Source organism: Microchirus variegatus, assembly GCF_963457635.1.
Source record: "Microchirus variegatus genome assembly, chromosome: 3".
In the NCBI taxonomy this organism is placed as follows: Eukaryota; Metazoa; Chordata; class Actinopteri; order Pleuronectiformes; family Soleidae; genus Microchirus; species Microchirus variegatus.
Genome location: NC_139804.1, coordinates 6,770,523 through 6,796,950, shown reverse-complemented (window position 1 = coordinate 6,796,950; position 26,428 = coordinate 6,770,523). Strand labels below are relative to the sequence as shown.

The following is a 26,428-nucleotide window of genomic DNA, read 5'->3' as shown; positions in this document are numbered from 1 at the left end:
ATTATAAAACAAACAAATATAAGATAGAGCTCAGCTAGCTTAGAAAGACAAACAGAAAGAAAGATATAAAGTTTTATAGCTTAAATAGATGCTAGTTCGCTAATGCTAGATAGCAACCTTAGCTAGTTGGTAAACCGCAAACGTTCCTATTTTGTTTCAGCATGTGAAAATAAAACAAAACGTTTACAGACTGTAGCACTATCCTCCAAGTCGTACACAATTCTCCTAAAAACGTCCAGTTTTTAAGACTTTTAAGTTTCAAAATCCTGGGAACGAAGCTCATCGGATCCAAAACTCCTCTGATTGATAAAAGTCAACAGGTACAGTCGGAGGGGAGAAGACCGAGGATAGCTTTGTAAATGAATATCAATTGCCAATGTTTTAGTGTAAGTGTAGACAAATAATTCCACATAAAGCGACAGACACAGGACAAACAACCAAAGTGTCCCTGTACGTTTGTGCTCTGTCCTCCGTTCCAGATCCACAGGTTTCCCCACATTGTTTGCTACAAAGTGACATGAATCACAGACATGAACTGATGAATGACCAGTGTTCAGACTCCATTATATCTAAAAAACCAACCGTCGTCACAAGAGTCACGCTGACATCAGGGCGTATCTGTGTGTGTGTGTGTGTGTGTTTACACTGAGGTGACCACTCGGAACCTGAGAGCAGCAGCAGGACCGGGACTGTCATTGTTTACTTCTGTCACCAGGAAATCCTGTTTACCTTTGTGTGTGTGTGTGTGTGTGAGAGACTCTATGTCGGACTCAAACTGGTGTGTGAAACTCACACGTCCACTTTCACCCTCATTAATCATCACGGCTCGGCTCGACTGCTTATACCACTTAGCCAAGCTTTCATTCAACAGTCTCAAACACACACACACACACAGGTTTTGTATTCAGTGTATGGGTATAATGCATTCTTTTGGCCCTTTACCTTAACCATCACATCTAAGTGTCTAACCCTAACCCTTAAAAAGCCCTTTCAAGTTATGTGAACCAGCAAAAATGTCCTCAAAAAGATAGGTTTGTTTGACAGTTGGTCCACACACTGTAGCTTCTTTAGGACACACACACACACACACACACACAATTGCGCTTCATTCATAATGAGGACCCTTACCTTAACCTTAACCATCACAACTAATTGTCTAACCAAAACCCAAAAAAACAGGTCTAACCCAAAAATCCCCTAAAAGAAGTGCGGAACAGTCAAAACGTCCCCACTTTGACAGAAGTCCTCACTGTGTTGTTTATACAACTTTTCCAACCAGGACACAAGAGCTGCTGGTCCACTGCTGTCTCGTGTGGCAGGTTTGCGTCACTGCAGCGAATCTGAGTGAAGCATTTCAAACTACAAAAAGGGTTTTTGTTTTTAAGGACATAAGGATTTTATGTCTAAAAGACATGAGATGTTTATTATGATATATATATCATAATAAATAAGTAGATGTATAATAATCATAAGTAGACATTTATTATGATATATATATCATAATAAACATCTACTTCAATATTCCTGAGTATTGAAGACAGGTTTTTGTTGTTGTTTTAAGACATAAGGATTTAATTTAATAAGGATTTAATTTAGTAGCTTTTTATTCAGTCCTGTGCACATAATAAAGTAAGCCAAATAAGTCGAGCTGTTGAAAGACATAAGTGTTTTCCTTTCTTATCCTTAAAAACATGGTGATTTTTATTCTTTATCATTTTCATAAGGAGTCCTGTGTACCTAACAAAGTGGTCATGTAAATGTAAGCGTTATTATAAACGCACACAGAGACAAGAGGACAAACAAAACCTCGACACACACGCGAGTAAGAATTATAAATCTTTATTGTGCATGGATCCTTTGTAGATATCATGGCTATACAGATACACTTTAGATACATACCTATGATTATACATTTTTTCCCATAACGAACATTTTTAAAGTGATATGTCTGGTAGTTTATGTATAGTATAACAAATTTTCATTTTGGAATGTACGGTGTATGAGGTAACTGCAAACATTAAAATTACATAAAAATGGTCTCTGGTTGTTTGTTTGTGGGGTTTTTTTGTGCATTTTTTTTTTTTTTTTTACTAATTTTTTTGTTGTTTTGTTTCGTTTGTGTCGTTTTCCTCTCCCCAGCCCAAAGGTAGCGAAGGTTGAAGAGGACGTTAAAATGGCACACGTTTGTGGTTTTGCGTTATCGCTATCAAAAATAGGAATTCGACTTCTTTCAATGACAAAGAGAGGACGTATTGTTTTTGTTTTTTCTATTTATTTATTTATTTCCCAGAATGTCTCAAAGACCAAATCATGTAATTGTAGCGAGATGTTGTTTTGCGAGGTACCTGTAAATTTCATTTGACGTTTTCAAACGACGAGCGGTGAAAACTTCATCGATCCGTCACAAATATACTTAACACACAGAGAGAAAAGGCAAAATTATTCTTTTTTGTTTTTGATTCACAGGAAGTACATGATATTTTTGTATCTGCCATTTTGCATTTCCATGATTCATGATGAGTACTCAGGATTTTTTTTTTTTATTCATTATTATTATTATTATTATTATCATTATTTTTCCTCTGGAGAGTATTTAACTTATATTACTTCAACATTATAAAAAAATATACCTCACAAATGTATGACCTGACAAAAAAAAAAAGAGGAAAAAGAAAAGAATTAAGTAATACACGGAACTACTTTCAATATGTCTCACGAGTACGTACGTTTACTAACATCAAAATAAATGTCGCAACAACAAAAAAATTCTAATAATAATAAAAAGGAAATAAAACAGTTTAGTGTTTTCTAACACTAACAGAAAAAACATCAAAACTTAAAGAGAAATTAAGAAAATTCTCCCGAGATCTTTTTTTTTCTTTCTTTACTTTACTCTCAAATTAAGGCCTCTGAAACAACTGTTACATACTTTTTTTGTTTGTTTTCACTTTAAACGTATATATATATTTATAATTCTTCTTTTCTTGCTGAGACAGATCAGCTGTTTCAGTGACGTAATAATAATAGTAATTATGAACGTACGACAACTTTTAAAACACCCAAAAAACACAAGTAGGGCTCGCACAATCTCAACATGTGTTTCTATAAAAATGCATCATCACGAGACCAAGACGCCGCCGTCAGTCGAGGTTTTCTTTCACTAAGGTGCAAAAAAAAAAAAAAAGAAGAAATTACAGAACGGGGGAAGAAATAAACAAACAAACAAACAGAACCGAAATAAAAGAACAGTTAAGCTTACATTTTCTGTGCTGAACAACAACATCTCGGAGTAAAGCAGCTGCATGATTGTAAAAACAAGCTACAGTAATAATAACTATATGATAGTAAAAAATAATTAGAATTCACCGTTAGTTTGGTTGTTTGTTTTTCTAACTTTATACTGAGCATATACATATATATATATATATATACATACATATATATATATATGTATATATATATACATACATATATATATATATATGTATATATATATATATATATGTATGTATATATATATACATACATATATATATATATATGTATATATATATATATATGTATGTATATATATATATGTATATGTATATGTATATACGTATATATATAGATTTTTTTGTCTCCTCAAACTTACAGGTCCTTTTGCGTCGTCATCGTCGTCACTGTACAAAAATATACTAACATTTTCTCCAGTCATTTTTGCATCCTTAAACATTCTCAACATCAAAAAAAAAAAAAAAAAAAGGATGGAAAGTGCTAAATGAACGTTCTACAACGTGATCGAGATATTCTTTTCTTATCCTATATATATATATATATATATATATATATATACTTAAATATATATATATATGTGTGTGTGTTTATATTTTTTTTAATTTCTTATTTCTTGTTTCTACCCGTCACTAAAGACCCCATTAAGTCCAGCCGGGGGTTCGAATCCCTTCATGTGGCCGCTAAGCCCCTCCCAGCCGCGTACCTCGGTGGCACAAACTACGTACGACACACACACACGCACGCACGCCCACACACACACGCACACACACCTCACTGTGCAAACACTAGCCCACCAGGTCCCAGAATCAAAACCTACAGACTATTTAAGGAACACACACCTACCAAAAAAAACAGTTTCATACTGGACACATAACTGGAAATATAAATAATAACTACATATACATACATATGTGTGTGTGTGTATATATACACACTTATGTATGTAGTAATCAGTGAGTACATGAGTTGAAGCTTTCCCTCCGAAATGAACCGAATCCCCGTTCTTTACTCCCGAGTTCCTAACGCGTAAGAAGCCGATCGTAACTCGACGCAAATCCAAACTGACGACAAAGTCCCGGGCGCGACAAAGTCAGGAGAGTTGATTTATCGCCGCCGCTCGCCGCCTCGTTCCTCTCCCGACATACAAGTAATGCGATTACCGCGTCGACGACGAAAAAAAAAAACGAAAATCGGTATATAAAACGAAAAAGCTTACAAAACAACAGAGACGTTTGTAGGAGGAGGAGAATAAAGCTATAACCCTGCAGCTGGGTAACGCCACGCAAAAAACAAACTCAACTCATTTAATGACAAAGTACTGGATAACGAACGCGATGAGGATGGCGATGACGGCGAACACCATGAGGATGAGGAAAGCGCACTGCTCGTCCGTCAGGCTGCGCCTGGACCGGCTCGAATCGCCTCGGGAGCCCGAGCCGGTCGAGCCACCGCCGCCCGTCGCCACGTCGCTGCGCTGCGGCGTGAGTGTCACCGTGGGGCTGTAGGGGCCGCTCAGCTCCGGGGCGTCCTGACACTGCCTGATCGCACACACCCGGAAGCGGTAGTCGCTGTTGGGCTGCATGTTCTGCACGTGGAAGGAAGTGGCAGAGCCTTTGTACGCCTGAGACGACAGGAGGAGAAAGAGGGGGAGAAAACATGGAAATAAAGGTTAAGCTTCTTTTTGAGGTCATTTCATCAACATTTTTGAAAAACATCACAGAGGAAAAACTGTATTTAAGAAGTGGGTAAGAAACAGTGACATCTACTGGTGACACTCAAGTGTGTCAGAGAAGGATGCACTTATTTTTAGTTTGTGTAGTACTCTACACTACACGATATTAGCACGATATTTAAGTCATAATACGATATTATCATGATATTAAAGTCATGATACAATATTATCATGATATTTAAGTCACAACATAATATTATCACAATATTTAATTCACAATATGATATTATCATGATATTTAAGCCTCTATACGACATTATCACGATATTTAAGTCACAACCTGATTTTATCACAATATTTAAGTCATGATACGATATTAGCACGATATTTAAGTCATGATACAATAGTATCACGATATTTAAGTCACGATACGATATTATCGCGATATTTAAGTCACAATACGATATTGTCAGGATACGATATCACGATAGTTAAGTCACAATACGTTATTATTACGATATTTAAGTCACAACACAATAATATCACAATATTTAAGTCACAATTCCATATTATCATGATATTTAAGTCACAACACGATATCACGATATGAAATCATCACGGTATTTAAGTCACAACATGATATAATCACAATATTTAAATCAAGATACGATATTATCACGATATTTAAGTCACAACAATATCATCACAATATTTAAATCACAACAATATTATCAAGATATTTAAATCACAACAATATTATCACAATATTTAAGTCACAATATGATATTATCACGATATTTAAGTTGCAACACAATATTATTTAAGTCACGATACGATTTCACGATATTTAAGTCACGATACGATATCACTATATTTAAGTCACAACAATATTATCACGATATTTAAGTCACGATAAGATATCACTATATTTAAGTCACAACAATATTATAACGATATTTAAGTCATGATACGATGTTATCACAATATTGCAAAATCATTAACGTCAATTGATTTATTTTTTAATGCTAATCCACAAAAAGTTTTGTTTATTTGTAACATCAGTTAAAAATGTGCCAAAAAAAAAAAGAAAGGCGCTCTAATATCTCCACACTGGAATAAACATTGAGTGGAAATGAAGCTAATGTATTCAGCAGCAGTGGATGTGTGTGTGTTTATTTCCACACACGAGACCTGGAACACTGTTACACGGCTCTTTTTTTGGCGACATATGTATTTTCAGTGTTCGATGCTCGCCGCTCATGGTAAACAACAGGCGAGAGGTTTATGACATTGTTTTGCACAAATTCAGCATCTATATCTGTCACATATGTCACAAACAACAGCACGTCCTGTTCCTGTTCCAAACATAAAGCTCTCTCTCTGTCTCTCTATAGTGTTTCACTTCCCTGATTCCATTCTCTTATGTTGCTTTAGTGCAGGCGTGAGCACAACATGTTTGTTCCCAGACGGCCACAAGTAAACAATTAAAAGGCTTTTAAAGACATTATTATCATTAATATTTGCAGTGTCTCACCATATCAGACTGTTAGTGTGGAATAATGTGCAGGATTGACAGATGTGCGTCTTCATAATGAAGGGTCCTGCCATTTAAAGGCGCCATATGTAAGAATGTGGCCCAAAAAAAAATGTAAAAAAAATGCAGTTTTCGCCCCTCATTGTAGCTCAAACGTAACTGGAAACCTGTGGTTGCTCGGCAGCTGAGACTCTACTGACTGCAATGATTGGTTGGCGGCAGTAGGTGGCGCCACATGACAAAACATGATTTTAAAACAAACATTATATAACAAGATTTTTTTTTAATGTGAATATTTTGTCTGTATTGTTGTTGTTGGTGAGTTCAGTTTGTTATATGAACATTATTCCTGAGTCTCTGTGACATTAGATAGATTTATTACATAATGCACTTTTAATTAAAGTATAGACTTGATGAAAAACATAGAAGAAGCTGCAGGTGAGAAGGAGACCGAGCATGAACAAGAGACGCATGATTATTTCATCGTCAAACTATTTTGATCATCGATGCATGAGATTGAGAGTATTTTTTTCAATCATTAAAACACGTTTTCTGATTTTACAGCTTCTTAAATTGGAATATTTTCTGGTTTCTTTGCTGAATTTGACAAAGAAATCATTCAAACTGAATCATTTTGGTTTTGTGGTCAACAATTACTCAATTAATCGGGGAAAACAAAAGGAATCTATAATTAAAATAACCATTCGTTGCAGCTCTACATAGATCAGCGATAGCATATAGAAAACTCTGCTCTTGGATCATTAAAAAAAAAGGCCAGATTTGCTTTAATCTGATCCGACATCCTCAATCCTTTGTAAGTATATATATATTTTATAAACAATAAAGTTATTTTGAATTAATTACAAAGAATATGTGAGGAAAGAACAAGTATTCTTCACTCAGAGATTACAGAGAGTGACCAACACAAATTTGAACTCCTTGATTCAATGGATGTGATGTGGTGAGATTAGCATGAGGCTGCAGTTGTCATCGCTCTATGTTACAGTGACACACACACACAGAGAGATGAATGCACCGGCAGAGACTCCACACAGAAAAAACCCTTCCAGGATCTATGACCTTTGCATAATGGGCCATTTAACGCCACCTGTGACGAATGCGGACGCCGCAACCTGCGACACTGAAAACATTATGGCTCCGGATCCATCTGCGTCAAAAAGGCCACGGTGATAAATGGAAGGTCAGACGCAGGTAACGAGTGAAGGACGTGGAAAAACAGGGGGAGGAAAGAAGGGAAAAATAGAAAAAGGAGAAAAAAAAAGGCTTCACTCAGTGAGTGTTTGTGTCTGAATTTCACCGACATGACGTCATCAGACGACAGGATTGTTCCAAAGTGTAGGAGACTTCAGAAATGTCACCTCGTCAGTGGAATTACCCACAATCCTTTACACACATGCTTTGGGGGGGGGGAGCCTTTGCAATGATTATGAAAAGTGTGCCCAATCCTTCTAAATTAAACGTCCATCGTGTGAAGTTTAGGTGAAATTATTTCATTTGACAGAAACTCAAGATAAAATAATTATACTTTCACAAACATTGTTGTTTTTCATGACAACCTCGACATCTTTTCGATGCGAAGTGAAAAGTTAATGATTTCTTTGTCAAATATAGCAAGAAAACTGGAAAACAATCACATTTAAGAAGCTGAAAATTAAAAAAAAAAAAAAAAAAAATTGTATTAAAGGCACCATATGTAAGAATGTGGCCAAAAACAGTTACTACACTCAAATTCAAAATACCGAGGTCTTTAAGTTTCGTTTTCTCCGCCATTGTAGCTCAGACGTAACTGGCAACCCGTCGTTGCTCGGCAGCTGAGACTCAACTGCCTGCAATGATAACCCTAACCCGGCGGTAGGTGGCGCCACATGCCAAAACATGATTTTAAAAAGTAAAACGAAAGTTACGTATGTAACTACGGTTCTATGAATCCTGGATGACCGCCAGAGGCGGTGCTTTAGCACTGGAATATCTCCATCTCGCGCATGCGCAGGTCGAGTGTTTATACCAACAAAGTCACCCATGACCCCTGATGACGCCGGCTAGCCTATATCTTCCGGTGACATCAGAGGATCTGTTCCTGCAGAATCTTCTCGCGAAACCACGAGGATTCTGAGTGACAGAACGCTCTGGCGGTCATCCAGGATTCATAGAACCGTAGTTACATACGTAACTTTCGTTCTATTTCATCCTTACTGACCGCCAGAGGCGGTGCTTTAGCACTGGATGACCATAACAACAAAGTCACGAGGAATACCAGTACGTACCTCAGTGAGAGTAAAGGGTAGAGGCGGCAACGGGGCCGCACCCAGTGGGTGGGGGTGGCCACATTCACCCTATAGAATCTGGAGAGGGTAGCTGGTGATGCCCACCAGGGGCACGCCGTGCAGAGCCGCCCATGATGTAGCGACAGCCCTAATAGAGTGGCACCTCCCCCGGATGGCAGGGGATAACCACCGTGTTTGTACACCTGAGTGATGCCGTCCATAATTCTGTGTGAGAGTCGCTGTTTGGAGGGAGCGCAGCCTTTATTAGGCGCCGTAGTAGAGAAACAGCTGTTCTGACCGTCTCAAGCTCGCGGTCGAAGTTATATAGACTCTTAAGGCCTGGACAGGGCACGGCCGTCCTGGTGGGAGGATAAACTGTGCCAGGTTTGACGATGACAGAACCTGGGGAAGAAAAGCCCGTATTCGGCCACAGAGTGACCCCTGAGCCATCAGTTCGACCTCAGACATGAGTCCCTCACAGAGAGAGCATGTAGCTCCTCAACACTCCTTACTACAGTGATGGTGAGGAGAAAGGCAGTCTTCAGCTCTGGGCCTCAGGGGGGGGGGGGGGGGGGGGGGGGGGTTGCAGCACCGGGGGCAGACCCCAAGCCAGAATTCTCTGTACCCTTGGTAGTTGTAGCCTTGAGGCTTCCTTTAAGGAAAGGGACACGAGTCTGTGGCACTCCACGGTGTTGTCATCGACCTGAGTGTGTCAAGAGGAAAAGACCGCCACATAAGCCCTCCCGTCCGCCATTCGGGAGTGGCTGTAGGAACTACAGAATTGTTGTAGTTGTATAGTAGACGGGGTCCTCGCCCCTGTCGGAACACCAGGCAGACGGTTTACACCTGTTCACATACTGCATTTGGGTAGAAAGCTCCATAGTTTTCAGCGTGGTACATTGGGCTGTGTCTGAACACTCTGCCAAGAGGTCGTGCCCTGCAGTGGCCGACCCAGAGCTGGAGGCAATGAGGGTCAGGATGCCAGACCTGGCCCCCTAAATGAGACAGGAGATCCAACCTGTCGGGGAGACGCCACGGTGAGCTGCAGCAGAGCCTGTGCAGCAGAGGAAAAACGTGTCATCCCTGGCCAGAAAAAGGGGGGGGGGGGCACCAGTAGCAGGTTGTGGCCCTGCTGGAGGACCCTCTGCAGTGTTTGAGGAATCAGCGGCTCTGTGTGAAGGCATAGATAAGAGCTTCTGGGCGATCGTGGGCGAGGGCATCCTCGCGGTTGAGAAGGGCTGGCCTTCTCTGTCAAGGAGAACCAGAGGGGGGCAATGGATCGACTCCTCTGTGGCAAAGAGATCCACCTCTGCCCTGCCGAAAACATCCCAGATATTAAATACCACCTCTACATCAGAGTGTGTGCAATTATGTCAGAGAGACGGTTGAGACATTGTCTGACCGTACTAGCACATGCCTCTACTGAAGGAACTGAAGAAAAAGCTGCAGTGCCATGTGCACTGCCCGTAGCTGTGAGGAATACATATGTGTGACAGTCTCCTGAAGGGATGTAATGGAGCCCATGGGCGTGCCCTGAAGAAGAAACAATCTCACCCTCCGTGGGGCCAGAGCAGGCCGAGGTGGCAGGAGGCCAAGGAGGCAGCGTTGTGATGCCTTAAGCTTCCTGTGCTGGTGCCACTTGGCATACAAGTGGAAAACTGTTCGGCCACCTCTGAAGGGGGCGTAGTGACAGTGGACCTAAGGGAGCCACAAGCTGTTAGCTTGCCTAAGAGGCGCATATACTGGGCGTAGCGCAAGCAGCGGCCCTTCTGAAGAGGAGAAGGAGGCTGAGGATGTCGTCCACACGCCGAGGTGACGGACAGGACTTCATGGCAACGGCATCCAGAGTCAACCCCCTAGAAAAGTGTACTCTGAGAGGGTACCAAGCAGCTCATTGTGAAAATCACTCTGAGGATCTTCATGCCCTGCGACTGCAGGGGTGAGAGGGCTGCTGCCACACACCTGGCAAACACCAGTGGTGAAGGGAGAGGCCGAACGGGAGCAGTGAGCACCCCGGACTGATAATGGTGGCCCTGAGAGCAAGCTGCAGAAAATGCCTGGTGCTATGGGGACGTGAAGTACGCGTCCTTCAGGTCCATTGAGGTAAACCATTCCCCTGTAAAAGCCAGTACGCAGAAAATGCAGTACTGAGTATGTGGAACTTCGTGACCTTCAGGAACCGGTTGTCCCCTCAAGTTGAGTGATAGGGCGGAGTCCATCGTCTTTCTTTTCCACGAGAAAGTAAGTTGAGTAGAACCCCCTGGTGACAGGGGTTTTTTCTGCCTGGTCACGTAAAATGGTCATCTTGACCAGGCTGTAGGTTGGGGGTGTCGGAACTGAGATTTGTACTCGTAGGGTTAAGGTGGAATCACCTAAGTGCCTGTGGTGAAAGCAGCCCAGTAGCTGAGCTGCTGCTGGAAAAAAGAAGCCGATAATCAGCCCCAGACTCTCCCCTGAGCTAGCCACTGGCGGCGAGTCTAAACAGTGGGGGATCTGGGCTGGTTCACGCCTGAAGAGGCACTGGCGGGAGCCGGCTGAGCCTGCGGGGCCATGCGAATGGTGGCACCCATGGAGTTATACCCGCCACTGCTGGCTGGGGAGCGGGAGCTCACCCCAGAGATGTGCGAGGCAGCATCTTGGGGAACCACATTGGCCCCATAGTTGGTGAACTCGGTGGCTGAAGCCGCCACGGAGAGCACATCTTCCTCCGGTTCGACCATGGCAGCGGGGAAGCGGAAAAATCCTCGTCCACTGCACCGGTCCCAGAACTGGACGGCTATGAAGAGGGTCTTCCTGCAGAGAGGCCATACAGGTCGTGTAGGAGTGGTCACCAAGCATGGTGACAGTTGGCGTCTGTAGAGTGGAAAAAACAACAGATGCTGGGAGAGGGAGCGAGAGCACTGCCTTCGCCAGCATAGGTCAGCTTGCTGCGCCAATACGGACTGTCACCACCGAGCAGACGCAGCTCGATGTGGCTGTTACTGACGGTAAGTAGTATACACCTGTGATGGGAGAGGGAGCGAGCACACTGCCTTCACCAACAGGTGTCGCACAGCCGAATACAGTTAGGATTAGTGGACACTTCTGCTACCTGGAGGGCAACAGCACCCGCCTATGCTGGGAGTGGGAGCGAGAGCACTGCCCTCACCAGCAAAAGGTCAGCTTGCTGCGCCGAATACAAACCATCCCCGCCTAGCAACACAGCTCAAGATGTGGCTGTTACTAGAGGTAGTAGTATACACCTGCGATGGGAAAGGGAGTGAAACACACCGCCTTCACAACAGGTATCTAATACAGTTAGCCTTAGTGGAACACGTCCGCTAACTACAGGGGACTAGAATGAAGAGTACAACCAACGGTGTATCATCATCATCAACACAGTAAAAACCCAAAGCAAAAGCGGTACTCACTGTACAGTTCCCAGATAACTGTAGTACAGATGTCAGGAGAGGGAGCGAATACACTGGCTTCACCGACATATGTATAATGTACCGATTACACATACGCAAGGTCAAGCAAGCAGTGCTGACACTAGCGCCCGTGACTAAGAACCACAGATGTCAGGGGAGAGAGAGCGCACACACTGTCTTCACCGACACAGGAGAGTAAAAAAGAGAGACAGTACACATCGTACAGTTACTCATACATACAGCAGAAGTACGAAGTTGGAAGAGGGAGCGAGTACACTGGCTTCACAAACATACCACCACAACGAGAGGTGGGCCGGGTACAACCAGCTGTGTACCGATTACACAGACTCTAGGTCAAGCTTCTACGGATATAGCAGAAATACAGATGTCAGGAGAGGGAGCGAGTACGCTGGCTTCACTGACATTTGAGGCTACAACTGGAGGTGGGTACAAACAGCGGTGTAGCGATTACGCAGACGCTAGGTCAAGCAAGCAATGTTGACCGCCAGCGCAACAACCAAAATGTCGGGAGAGAGAGCGCACAAGCTGTCTTTACCAACACATGAAAGAAAAAACAAAGCGCAAAACGGTACTCACTGTACAGTTACTCACAGATAACAGTAGTACAGATGTCAGGAGAGGGAGCGAGTACACTGGCTTCACTGACATGTATAATGTACAGATTACGCAGACGCTAAGTTAAGCAGCAGTGCTGACACTAGTGCCTGTAATTAAAAAACACAAATGTCGAAGAGAGAGCGCACACGCTGTCTGCGCCGACACATGACAGTAAAAAGGAGAGAGGCAGTACACGTTGTACTGTTACTCATAGATACAGCATAAGTACAGATGTCGGGAGAGGGAGCGAGTACACAGGCTTCACCAACATACAACTACAACGAAAGGCGGGTACAACCCATTGTGTGGCGATTACACAAACTTTGTGTCAAGCCTCTGCAGGTATAGCAGGTACAGATGTCGGGAGAGGGAGCGAGTACGCTGGCTTCACCGACATATAGAGTACAACCGAAGGTGGGTACAACCGGCGGTGTAGCGATTAAAGCAGTGGTGACTGCTAGCTAGAGACGCCAATGTCGGGAGAGAGCGCACACGCTGTCTTCATAACATGGAAAAGTACAGATAAAAAACGGTACAAGCTGTACAATTACTCACATATATAGTATAAGTACAGATTTCGGGAGAGGGAGCGAGTACGCTGGCTTCACCGACATAAAGTACAACCGAAGGTGGGTACAACCGGCGGTGTAGCGATTAAAGCAATGCTGACCGCTAGCTAGAGACGCCAATGTCGCTGTCTTCATAACATGCGAAAAGTACGGATAAAAAACGGTACAAGTTGTACAATTACTCACATATATAGCATAAGTACAGATGTCGGGAGAGGAAGCAAGTACACTTTCATCACCGACATAGGATTACAACTGTAGGTGGGTACAACCGGCGGGTGTAGCGATTACACAGACGCTTGGTCAAGCAGGCGCCCTTAACAAGAAACGCAAATGTCGAGAGAGCGCACACGCTGTCTTCATAACATGGTAAAGTACAGATAAAAAGCGGTACAAGTTGTACAATTACTCACAGATATAGGAGAAGTACAGACGTGGGGAGAGGAAGCGAGTACACTTTCTTCACCAACATATGACCGCAACGAAGCGGGCTTACGATCAGCTGTGTACCGATTATACAGACGCTAGGTCGAGCAGGCAATGCTAACCGCTAGCGCCCGTAATTAACACACATAAATGTCGGGAGAGAGCGAGCACAACGCCTTCACCGACTTAATTTTACAGAGAAGACATATTCTCAAAGGAGGCGAAAGACGCCTGGTATACTCAGCCAGTTGTAGCGTCGGCTGATCCGACTTCTATTTCGGGGTGTTCACGGCGAACCGTGACGAACCTCCCGTCTTCGCTCGTCGCAGCCCTTGGAGGGCGAGCAGCTCGCAGCTCCGACAGATTGTCACAAGGCTACCAGCGACGGAGCGGCAATGGACGCTTTTAGTTCAGCTAGAATTTCGCTGACATGCGTCTACCTGCGAAAGCGAGAAGAAAAAAGGAACAGATCCTCTGATGTCACCGGAAGATATAGGCTAGCCGGCGTCATCAGGGGTCATGGGTGACTTTGTTGGTATAAACACTCGACCTGCGCATGCGCGAGATGGAGATATTCCAGTGCTAAAGCACCGCCTCTGGCGGTCAGTAAGGATGAAATAGAACTGATTTGCAGCCTGCAAAAGACTTTTTTAATGTATATATTTTGTTTGTACTGTTGTTGTTGTTGAGTTCAGTTTGTTATATGAACATTATTCCTGAGTCTGTGTGACATATTAGGAGGATTTTATGGCCAGTTTCTTTAGATTTATTACATAATGCACCTTTAATGATGAAAGAAAACACAGTAAAACCCAATTAATCTATTATCAAAATAGTTGACGATGTTAATGATTTATTTATTAACGTAGTTATTAATCTTGGAAAGCAAAGATTTCTGTGAATGATTTGAATTCAATGGAATCATTTTCAGAAATCTCTTTAGCCTTACTTTATTTACACATCATCATTTTTTTTCCCATTACACCTTATTATTTATAAAATGCTTAATGTCTGATGTTTGTTTTAAACTCTCTTCATAAATGTAATTGCTATGAACTGTTTAACACCGTTTTGTTGCTGATGAATCCCCTTTTTGTTGTTTGTCTGCCTGGTTTCTTATGCTGCATCTTTGCCACGTCATCGTTGTCAATGAGAATCTGTTCTCCTGGTTAAATAAAGGTCAAATAAATAAAAATAAATAAATAGATGCACGCTCCTTAGCCTGTGCAATTTATCCACTCCCTCGTCTCTGTTAAGACCCGTCTTTGAGGAAGTGACACAAGTACCTGTTTAAACTCAGAGTTTCCCATCATGCACTGCAACGTGTAGGTGACGGGGTCTCCCTTCATGGGCGGCAGGGTCTCCCATGTGACTTCACAGGAGTTGTCGTCCTGACGTTCCACTTTAGGGGCTGAAGGTGGGCCGAGAAAAAGAAGACGATTAATAATGAATGATTCCATTTTAAAGTCCAGAAAACAAAAGAACTTAATGAGCAGCTGAAATAAGAGACGACGACAACGTGTAGCCGTCGTTAGCGCGGAGCTGTGACGCGAGTCATTTTCTGCTTTTAGGTGAAATAAAACCATAAAAAGCAAAAAAAAAGTGTCCCTGCAAACACAGGAGCAGGAGGTGAATCCTTTATGACACTCAACGCTGAGACGGTTGATGTGGATTCAAAGAGTTTACAGTTGAGAGTCCACTTCACTTTTGTGTGTTTGTGAGTGTGTGTGTGTGTGTGTGCAGACAGTCACGTTGACACACTGACAAACACACAAAAACAGGCTTCACAGAAGCGGCTGCAGATCAAACCAGACTCACGATGACAGCCGCCGGCAACTCCATCAAACACACGTCAGCCGAGGGTCAGCTGAGGTTAAAGAGCTAGGCATGATGGGTATCTGTGTGTGTGTGTGTGTGAGTTTGACAGAAGCGATTAATTGTTGAGATAATGAGAGAAAAAGAGAGGAGAGGGAGAGCGAGAGAATAACACTCTAAAACATATGAATAAACAACAGAAAGACAGATGAGAAAGGAAAGAACTAATGACAGAAAGACAGAGCGATAAGAAAAAAAAGTGGGTGAAAGAACGCAATGACGAATAACGAGAGAAACGAGAAAGAACGGAAAAAAGAACAAATGAGAAAAGAAACTGCAGACAAACGAAAATAATGAACGAATTAAAGAAAGAAAAGAGAGACGAAACAAACGGATGAAAGAAAGGACAAAAAACTCACGAAAGAACAAAAAGGAGGACAAAGAATGGAAGAAAGGCAAAATGAAAACGAATGAAGAGAAATCCAAAAAGAATGGAATACATGGACGAAAGTGCAAAAGAAAGAAAACAAGAAAGCAAGAAAGAAACACAAAGAAAGACAGAGAGAAAGAAAGGAAGGAATAAAAAGAAAAGAAATGATGAGTACTGTACCTTTGACAGGGGCTGGAGGAGAGCGTGGGGTGGTGAAGGTGTAAACATTGGAGAAAGGCCCTTCGCCCGCCTCATTAAAGGCCTGGATGCGGAACATGTAAGAGGTAGACTCATTAAGCCTCTGGACTTTGTGTGTGTGGCATGGTCCTTTATACAAGGAGAGAAATCTGACAGAGACACAAGGAGAGAAAGAGAGGATTTAATGAGCCAAAAGGGTAAAGATAACAAACATCAAACCAGAGGAGTACATTTACAGCACATCATCACTTTCCTCCTCCTTTGTGTCCAACCTTCACTCTGTGGCATTAACATGAATCTGAAGAGATGAGACCAGGACACGTTCAGAGGCAGCTCGATAATGTGGCAACGATTAAGTGACAAAATCATGTTCTTTGAGACGTTTCAAAACATCTAAGGTGATTTTAAGCTGCAGTGTTTTTACTGTTATCATTCTGCCTGTTTATTCTTCGTGAACAGAAGCAATGTGACATTATTTAAGTGTTGCTTCCTCCATCTGAAAACCTACGGTGGCCTGGAAGTGCAAACCATAATATTTGCTAAACCTCTTAAGGAATAATTTTAATGAATTTTTGAAATTCAGGAAATGATCCATTTGCCCTGATGCACTTTGACAGTGAGCTGGCTTTCTTCAAAAAAACAAAAAGTATCTCGGAATGACTTGAAATTTACCATCATAATAATCGGCATCGCCCTGAACAAGGATTCGTTGAAAATATTTGCAAACCTCTTAAGGAATAATTTTAATGATTTATTGAAATTCAGTAAATGATCCATTTGCCCTGATGCACTTTGACAGTGAGCTGACTTTCTTCAAAAAAACTAAAAGTATCTCGGAATGACTTAAAATGTACCGTCATAATAGTCGGCATCGCCCTGAACAAGGATCCGTTGAAAGTATTTGCAAACCTCTTAAGGAATAATTTTAATGCCCTTATTTCTACTTTCTATCTGTTTGTTATTCTACCTGCTGTCGTCCCCATGTGGGACGAATGAAGGACTATCTTTATCTTATCTTTGTAAGCTGTGTTTGCAGCAAGGAAGAGATCTAACCACAGCTGTTACTGACGGACTAAATCAGCGTTGTGTGAACTTATTTAAGAGTTGTGAATTTAAGAGTTATACTAAAGTTTTAAGCTTTATACTCTCAAAAACTTGCAAACTCTCCTCTTACGTTGTGTAAAAGTTTGTTTCACGGTCACAGTGATGTTTTATCACGCAGCTCCATGAAGACGGTTCATTTTCAACTACTTGAACATGAAACTTCTCTCCTGTCGCTTTGGCCCTAGTGTCTCGCTCTGTCTTTGTTCTTTCAGTAGAAATAAAATCTGAATCTCTTCCTCCTCCATTATGACAAAAATCTTTAACTTGTCAAAAAAAGAAATAAGGGTGTTCAGTTCAGGTGTGGAGGAGGAGGGCAGTTACACAACTGAACTGACTGAAACCTTTCACTGGATAATTATGACAAGTGCAGGGTTTTAGTTGAAGTTTCCCTGGAACAAACAACGAAATAGACCCCGCTTGTGTCCTTCCTCCTCTTCTCATATTTTCTGACAGACTATAGATGGCGATTGTTTTGCTGCTTCCTGTTGTTCAAAAACAACGCCACGTTTCATCCGTGCAAAGTGAAATAATGTGTTTGTTTGCATGTAGAGACCAAGACTAAGGCTCTACTGATCAGATCACTGAAGACACATGTTAATGCCTGGTATGAACGGTGGGCCCCCCTGATTCACTTATCTGAGGTTTTATGGGTTTATCTTTTGTCAGGTCACTTCCCCCCCGGTCTGACGGATGAGACACTGACCTGCCACTCTTGTCCTCCATCTGCAGGTGATACTGGAGGACGTCCGAGGTGGCAGCTTTGGCTGGGCCGTCGCCCCATTTGAGCCTGAGAGTCTGGTGGCTGAAGGCGGTGCACTCCAGGCGAGGAGGCTGCGGGGGCAGGGGCTTTGTCTTCAGCTTAAAGGTGTGACTGAAAGGGCCGGCGCCCAGACTGTTCAGGGCTTGGATTCGGATCCTGTGGAGGAAGAAGACGAGAAATGTGAGCGTCAGATGATGATTAACAAGAAAAATACAATACGTATACAAATTTAAGAGAAAATAGGAGACAAAACAAGACGAGGACATGAGGATGAGGAAGCACCTTCACTCTCACTCCCACAAAAAACAAGTTCTCTGATTTTTCAGCTTCTTAAATGTGAATATTTTCTGCTTTGATTGCTCTTTGCGTATATAAGAAAGAAATAATTAAAACGGACTAATTTCGGTCTGTGGAAGAAACAAGACATCATCGTTCACAATACACTTTATGGACCAAATAAGTAACCAATGAATGGAGAAAATAATAGGCAGTGATGCGGAATATGCACACGGCACCCAGTGTCTGATTTCTTATTAACACATTATATCTTTTTCTAATTGTTAAATATTAAGTTTCATGCTAAATCAAGTAGAGCCACTTTGATTGATTCACTCACTTCAACTCACACACACACTCAAACTTGTTGAAGGTGCATTATGTAATAAATCTAAAGCAACTGGCCATAAAATCCTCCTAATATGTCACAGAGACATATTGACATATATGAATAATGTTCATATAACAAACTGAACTCACCAACAACAACAGTACAGACAAAAAATTCACATTAAAAAAATCTTTTGCGAACCGCAAATCATGTTTATTTTTGAAATCATGTTTTGTCATGTGGCGCCACCTACAGCCTTCTACCAATCATTGCAGTCACTGCAGTCTCAGCTGCCGAGCAACCACAGGTGGTCAGTTACATCTGAGCTACAATGATGGAGAAAACAAAACCTAAAAGAAAGAATTTGAGTGCAGTAACCGTTTTTGACCACATTTGTACATATGGCGCCTTTAACTATCAAAATTAAGTGCCTAGCCCTAAAACTAGGTCTTAACCCTGAAAATGCCATTTAAAGTTGTGAGGCCCAGACAAATGTCCCCACAAAGATAGTTTTTTATGTTTTTAAATATAAATACATAGTACATAGTACACACGCATATATTTGAGAGTTTGTTGTCACTCTCTGCATTCAGCACTCTCTCTCCTCCTGCAGCAGCAGTGTAAAGTCACAGTTTCAGTGACAAAATGTCAAGTTTTATGAGTTTAATGCTCATTAAACAAATATTGATAATACTGTTTTTTTATGCGAGGATGCGAGCCGGGTTTTCGAAGCAGAGGAAGAGAAAAAAAAAAAACAGCTGTCCTGGAGCTCACTGTGTCTGTGGAGAGGAGAGAGAGAGGAGCAGCTGAACGCACCGTATTTGAATGGTTTTAATGTTATTGTCCAGTCCCACAACCCATGCTTTGGTCCTGAAAATGACAGCGTCTGGTCAAATTCCCGCAAAAGTTTGGGTAATTGGTTGAATTTGCGTTCATTGTTGAGACTGCAGCGTTTATTGGTATAAATCTGTGCAATAATCCTGAGTCGGTGAGCTTTTTCCATGTTTGTTTTCATTGTGAAAGCAGTATATTCTACATTATATTTCAGTTAGACTCTTTCCTTGTCACTCTTTATCTTTCATTGTCTTGTTTTTATTTTATTAGCTTATTTTTTCCTTATTTCCTTATTTCCTTATTCCTCTCACCCATTTGCTGCTGTGGCAAGTGGATGTTTCTCAGTGTGGGATAAATAAAGTCTAATCTAACCTAATGTTATCTAATCATCGCTTAATAGCACTTACCACTTTTCCATTAAAACAGATTACATCCTAACCAGAATACATAAATAAAAAATGTATTTTATAAAGAATAAAAGAATAAAGAAGCATACAAGACCTTCCTGTTGTCTCAAATGTGTCATTTTATGTGGTACCTTCATATTTTGATGATTTGTGATTTTGTGATGATGATGTTGATGATGATGATGGTGGTGGTGGTGATGAAGCACTGACCTGTAGCTGGTGTCAGGCTGCAGATTCTGGATGATGTGTTTGCTGACGGGGCCGATGACGACGGGCTGTCGCTCTCCGAGGTCGATCGTGTAGGACGTGATCTCGGCGCCGTGGTCGCTCGGAGGGTCCCAGGAAATCCCCAGACACGTGGACGGGGAGTAGAACGGCCGCCGCGAGCTGCTTCCCTCCTCCTCGTCTTCCTCCTCCTCGTCCTCCTCCTCCTCCTCGGCGCCTGCCGGAGCGTTGTACCTCTGCAGCTCGGACTCCCTCAGAGTGTAGATGTTGCTGACGCCGGCGGGCACGGAGCATGGCGTCCGACAAACGACGGCCTCGCTGAAGGGCCCCACGCCGGCCATGTTCACAGCCTGCACAACACACACACACAAGAGCCAGACCATGAAGTCGACGTCCAACTCCCACTTGTCATGTGAAGGTGTGACATGTGTAACGTCCATATTTGACCACAAGGTGGAGTCGTAATGTAAACATAGCTGACGAGAGTTTCAGCAAAGCCTGACAAGAATGTGGTTTCTCTTACGGCAGCCACTTTATTAGGCACACCTGTTCAAGTGCTTATTAATGCAACTTTTAATAGCACTTAGGCATTGGTGAATGATGAAGAAAGGTGATTGAAGTGGCTTTGAATGTGAAATGGTTGTTGGTAGTATTTCAAAAAGTGGGCATCTTCTTAGATTTTTCACGCACAATCGTCTCTACAGAGAAAAATATGAAGCAAAAGTGTCTTGTTGACTCCAAAAGGTCAGAGGTGAATGGCCTTAAAAGTAACTTAAGGACTTAATGACTTAAATCAGGGTTGAAAACATTATTGTTTACTGCAGCTTTCTGATATTGACAATTTTAAACACTTTGTTTAAACACAAACACAAAATAATGATTTTAAATCACATTTCCAATGCATTTCCTTGCCTGTAAAATTGCCTTGTGTAAGAATAGCGCTATATAAATAAACTAGAATTGCCTTGTAACATCCAAGGTATGAAGAAGAGGACAGAAAACCACATTGGAACCTTTAATATATATGTCTCCTGTGTACCTAATAAAGCAGCTGCTGAGAGCTTATTAGTGAAACAACGACACGTCGGGTTATGTTATGTTGTGCTATTAAAGTGAAAGCTTGGATTTTATGGCCTGACCACAGTTTTAAGGTGAGAACAGTCTGTACTGAGTGAAAAACAGGGTAAACCAATATGAAGCCAGTGTTCTTTCCTTCATTCCCTGCTGGACCAAAAAAAAGGAGGCAACAGAGCGAGACAGAGAGAGAGAGAACAGTATGGCCTGAAATTTCAGACTAAACCAGACCCAAAGGACGAGGCCAGTGTTTTAATGTAGGAACTCTTAATGTGTCTTGTACTATACACAAGCGCTGGATTCATCGGAGACGGTCTGGAAATTCATTTAGTTGCAACGACACAATGGAGACGTCGTTGTCTCCGCTGCTGCTGTAGGAGTCTATTCATCGTGATGGAGCGACGGGTGAATAATGGGGATATAGCGGGGCGTATATATAATGTCACCACACAACGATCACTATACCTGTCTAACTCAAGAAAACAAAAATGTCTGTGAATGTTTAAAAGTGCAGGATTTCTCTATTTATTCACAGCATAAAGAACAAAGTGCATAAAGTCTATGCATCGAACGTGGATGGAGCATCTTTTAACGTAGCTAACATAGATTATCCCGCTGTAAACTCCCTCTTCCTAAGGGACTGTTTACTTTGAGGAGTAAACAGGAACATTAAAAACTACATTAAAATTGTTGGTGCTCACCTGTACCCGGCAGAAGTAGATGGTCGCAGGCAGCAGCCCCTTCAATTCATGGCTGAGTCCTGGTCCGCTGTAGCACACCTGCATGCTTCCTTCAGCCGCTCCCCACTCAAAACGATACTCTGTCACTGCAGCGCCATTAGAGGAAGGAGCCTAGACGACAAACAGTGAGAAGATCCATCCATTATAATATCGTGCATGTAAGTTTTAGTAGAAGTATTGTTGTAAAAATGAAGCATGTGATGTGAATTTCCAAAAAGGTGCTAGAGCTTCCTCTGGTGCTGCCCTGGAACTCTGGAATAATCTCCAAGTACTTCTTGCTTTTTAATCTTAAAAACGAAACTTAAAGGACAGGAAATGACATCAGCCACAGAGGCTACTGGGAGCTAACAGCAGTTGGCATTTGGAAAAGTGATCATTTGCACATTGCCGTCATATATAACTGTATCCACTGGACAGATAAATCATCTGAGGCTGTAAGTTTGTGTAGAACTCTGTGCTGCACTGTGGAGACAAGAATAGATCTTTTCGGGGACTTCCGGTTTTTGGATACCGTTGCCCTTTTTTAGGGACAAAGCAGAAATCAGCAAAACAACAATTCCAGGAATTTTGTGTATTGTGACGTCCCAATGAGCGCGGAAGTCAACATCGCTTGTTTTATCTCCTGTACTTAGACTGAGGAGGACCACAAAAACATGACTGAGTCATCTTTTTTTACATTTTGCCGACTCATAGGACCTCCAGAGTCCCAAATATAAGGATTTAAATGATTAAAAAGTTGATTTTGCATAATATGGCCCCTTTAATACAAACGGATTTCCTCTGTTGGATGAAATGTGCTTTTTTCTTTGTAGTAGCAGAAACCTCTAAAAACACACAACAATTGTCCTGGTTTAACAATCAAATGTTCAGCTTATTCATGTTGTACAAGTACAAGTGGCCTTTGAAATTATTTGCATTTTATTATTTGATGGTTGTTATATACTGTGCAGCACTTTGTATCTGTAAAGTGGTATGAAAAGTTATTTAATTACATCAAAACCCATATGGTCACTTCTTTATTTTGTCAAAACCCTTTGTTTTTGGAGCAGGAGGCAGATTTATTCCCAATAAGATCATTTGCTCCCTCATCTTGCTCGCATATACTTCACACACTGGTAGAGTGAAATTAGATTAAGATGAAGTGAGAGATAAGGTGACTATAATTTTTTTATCCGTTTCATTTTAATGATTTCTTTGTTACGTGGGGCAAAGAAACAAAGAAAATATTCTAGTGCTGTGCAATAGGTCAACTCGTGTTAACGCACGTTAACGCACGTCAACACATGTTAATGCGCATGACGTCATGTTTACATGCCTCGACACCGGAGTTCAGGCACCGTTTACCAGTTGGCTCCGTTAGCTGCATTAGCTCCTTTTAGCGCCGTTAGCTGCATTAGCTCCTTTTAGCTCCGTTAGCTGAATTAGCTCCTTTTAGCGCCGTAAGCTCGCCTACAGTCGAACTGGAGCGGTCTGTTTATTAAACGAAAAGAGCAGCGCTACAAATAACCAGCGTACCTGTGTACTGCGTATGTGTGCCTCTGTTTTTAAAGTTTAGCGTTACTTTAGAGACACATTTTCTACACACTCTGATTTTCCTCTATGTACCACCAGAGGAAGCTTGCACCACACTTTGAGAACCATGTCTGCTAGTGTAGAAAAAGTCTGACTTGACTTATATAGAATTTGTGTGCTTCTATGGGGATATGGAGGTGCAGTGGTGGTCTTACCTCCCAGGTCACAACCACACAGCTGGGAGATTTGCATGTAGTGGAAGGAGCCCGGCACTGCTCAGGGGCCCCGGGGCCGGTCGTGACTTCACTGCGCTCTGAAAAAGGCCCGAACTATCCGCACAAAACATACAAGAGAAATCTAATATTAGATCTTTCAAGTCACATTTAGCGAAAGTTGAAAGCATCCAACAGGAAACACAAACAACCGCTTCTCCTGGATTGGATTGATCACTTTTGACAGCCTTTCTCACCCCAGCCTTGTTCGCCGCCTTGAGTCGGAAGCTGTAGGTTTTGCCAGGCATTAAAGCTCCCACGGAGCAGTCGACCTCTGGACCCTGGTAAACCTCCCTGCTCTCCTCAGACTGCGGCCCACTCACTTCCACACTGTAGCAGGAAACTGGGCTGCCTCCGTCTACCGGAGGGGGACCTGGGAAACGAGCGAAAGCGGCGGCGTTAAACAATATAAGCAGACAAAATATATACACGCCGCGTCATCATCAACATCACGGCTCGCTGCTTTGAAGTGCTGTGCTAGATAAATAAATGCATCAACAGGAGCGAGAACACATCCCACACAGATTTGAGTTGGAGAGGAATGACTCACCCCAGCGCAGTTGCACCTCCCTAGCTTTGGGCTTGCCCACCAGCCGTGGGGGCTGGCAGGGCCCGGGGGGCACTGCGGGAGTCTGGACCTGCAGGGTCTCCGACAGCTGAGCAAAGGGAAAGACAACAACACGCTAATTAAGAGCGGGAGAAATTGACAAACTTCGCCACAAACTCATTACACACAACATCATTTTCCCCCCAGCTTATCAGACGCACGCAGGCTACAGCAGAGCAAACACACATTCAGTGTTTACTTCAGAAAAATTAAACTAGAGCTGCAACTAACGATTGTTTTCGCCAACGATTAATGTGGCGATTATTTTCTCAATTAATTGATGGATCGTTTGGTCCAGAAAATGTCAAAAGATAAAAAAAAAAAAGGAAATAACGATGTTTTTAAAATGTCTTTATTTTGTCCACACACAAAAATTATTCAATTTTAATGATTTCTTTGTTACGTGGAGCAAAGAAACAAAGAAAATATTCTAGTGCTGTGCAATAGGTCAACACTTGTTAACGCACGTCAACACATGTTAAAGCGCATGACGTCATGTTTACGTGTTAGCTCCTTTTAGCTCCGTTAGATGAATTAGCTCCTTTTAGCTCCGTTAGCTGAATTAGCTCCTTTTAGCGCCGTTAGCACGCCTACAGTCGGGCTGGAGCGGTCTGTTTATTAAAGGAAAAGAGCAGCGCTACAAATAACCAGCGTACCTGTGTACTGCTTATGTGTTTTTAAAGTTTAGCGTTACTTTAGAGACTCACTTTAACAATCTGGAGTCACGTAAACATGACGTCATGCGTGTCTTTTTCCGGTCAGCTGTCATGGGAAAAAAAACGCTGTTGACGCGTTAATGTTTGACAGAACTAATATATTTAAGAAGCTGAAACAATCAGAAATCTTGGTTTAATCATGAAAAAAGTTCCAAACCGATTAATCGATTATCAAAATAGTTGAAGATTCATTTATTATTTGCTTCAAACGTGGATAAAGTGAGACAGATTTTGTGGTGAGAGAGGAGGAAGAAGAAGAAAAATCAGTCTTGTGATAACATGTGAGTGTTATGTCACATTGTGCTGCACCAAAAAGGCAGGAGCTCTCTCCCTCTCTCTCTACACCACCACCACCGCCGCCGTCGCCGTGAGTCATGTTTCTTTTACAAGCCCGATCATGAATAAATGCATGCGCTAACAGCTGATGAAGAAATTAATGAAAAGTGTCTGTGAACCGGACTAATTAAGGAAAACATCCTCTGACACATGCAGGGAGGGTTAATCGATTAGCGGGCTTCGCCTTGTACTCGCGCACCAGGAAGCGCGGTCTAATCCCACAACACAGGAGACCGACTGGGCGAATGAAAATATCCTATTAAAACCTCACTATAAATATAGTGCATGTCTGGAATTAGTTATGCAACTTATACAATCAACAATGCAATTATATACTCTGTATGTATGTGCGGATTTGAAAAGATTCCGTTATCTATTTCTACATAAAATCGTAACACACCCTCTTATTTTTTTTTTAACACAAAGCTCATGTGTGCGCCTCCGTGTGTGTGTGTGTGTATGTGTGTGTGTGCGGATGCTGAGTGTGACTCACCGGGCTCTGCCCCCCCTCGCTCATGCAGTACACTCTCGTCTGGTACGAGCAGCCAGGTTTCAAACCCTCGCACACGTGCTCCATGTCCGGACCCGAGTAAACCAGCTCCCAGGACAAACCTTTACGACAGGTGCATTTAAAAATAAATCTCTTACTTTATTTTATTATTATTATTATTACCATCTGTTATGTCCGTCTTTTTTTTTAAACTCACCACTTAAACCCTCCGACAGTTCCACGACGTACTTTGTGACTGCTGCTCCACCGCTATCTTTAGGGGGCTCTAAATGTGAAAAAATACACAAATAAACACATAAATAATCATTAGAAAGTTCTTATTTCTATTTATTTATTCATTATATGTATTTGCCTCTATCAAAAAGTTAAATTATATGTCTGTTTTTTTTCTTTACATATTATTAGCGAATGGTCATTTGGAACGAGAAACTATTGCAATTTGATGTTAACAACTGTAAATCAATTTGTACTTGTCAATTGATATGAAATT

At 42.1% G+C, this 26,428-nt stretch overlaps 1 protein-coding gene across 1 annotated transcript in view; it reads right to left on the bottom strand.

Annotated features, from left to right (window-relative positions):
• Window positions 1-4,576: 4,576 nt before the first annotated feature.
• Window positions 4,577-26,428, bottom strand: part of fndc3a (fibronectin type III domain containing 3A) — a gene marked incomplete at its 3' end in the record, with an annotated part of 77,512 nt that continues 55,660 nt past the window's right edge. Inside the window, exons 15-25 of the mRNA XM_083885998.1 lie at window positions 26,135-26,203; window positions 25,921-26,039; window positions 24,319-24,424; window positions 23,966-24,141; window positions 23,712-23,825; window positions 21,946-22,095; window positions 20,156-20,520; window positions 18,041-18,253; window positions 16,216-16,382; window positions 15,077-15,201; window positions 4,577-4,897 (exon numbers count right to left, since the gene is read on the bottom strand). Coding sequence (XP_083742124.1) covers window positions 4,577-4,897; window positions 15,077-15,201; window positions 16,216-16,382; window positions 18,041-18,253; window positions 20,156-20,520; window positions 21,946-22,095; window positions 23,712-23,825; window positions 23,966-24,141; window positions 24,319-24,424; window positions 25,921-26,039; window positions 26,135-26,203 — 1,925 coding nt within the window. The remainder of the gene's footprint in view (window positions 4,898-15,076; window positions 15,202-16,215; window positions 16,383-18,040; window positions 18,254-20,155; window positions 20,521-21,945; window positions 22,096-23,711; window positions 23,826-23,965; window positions 24,142-24,318; window positions 24,425-25,920; window positions 26,040-26,134; window positions 26,204-26,428) is intronic.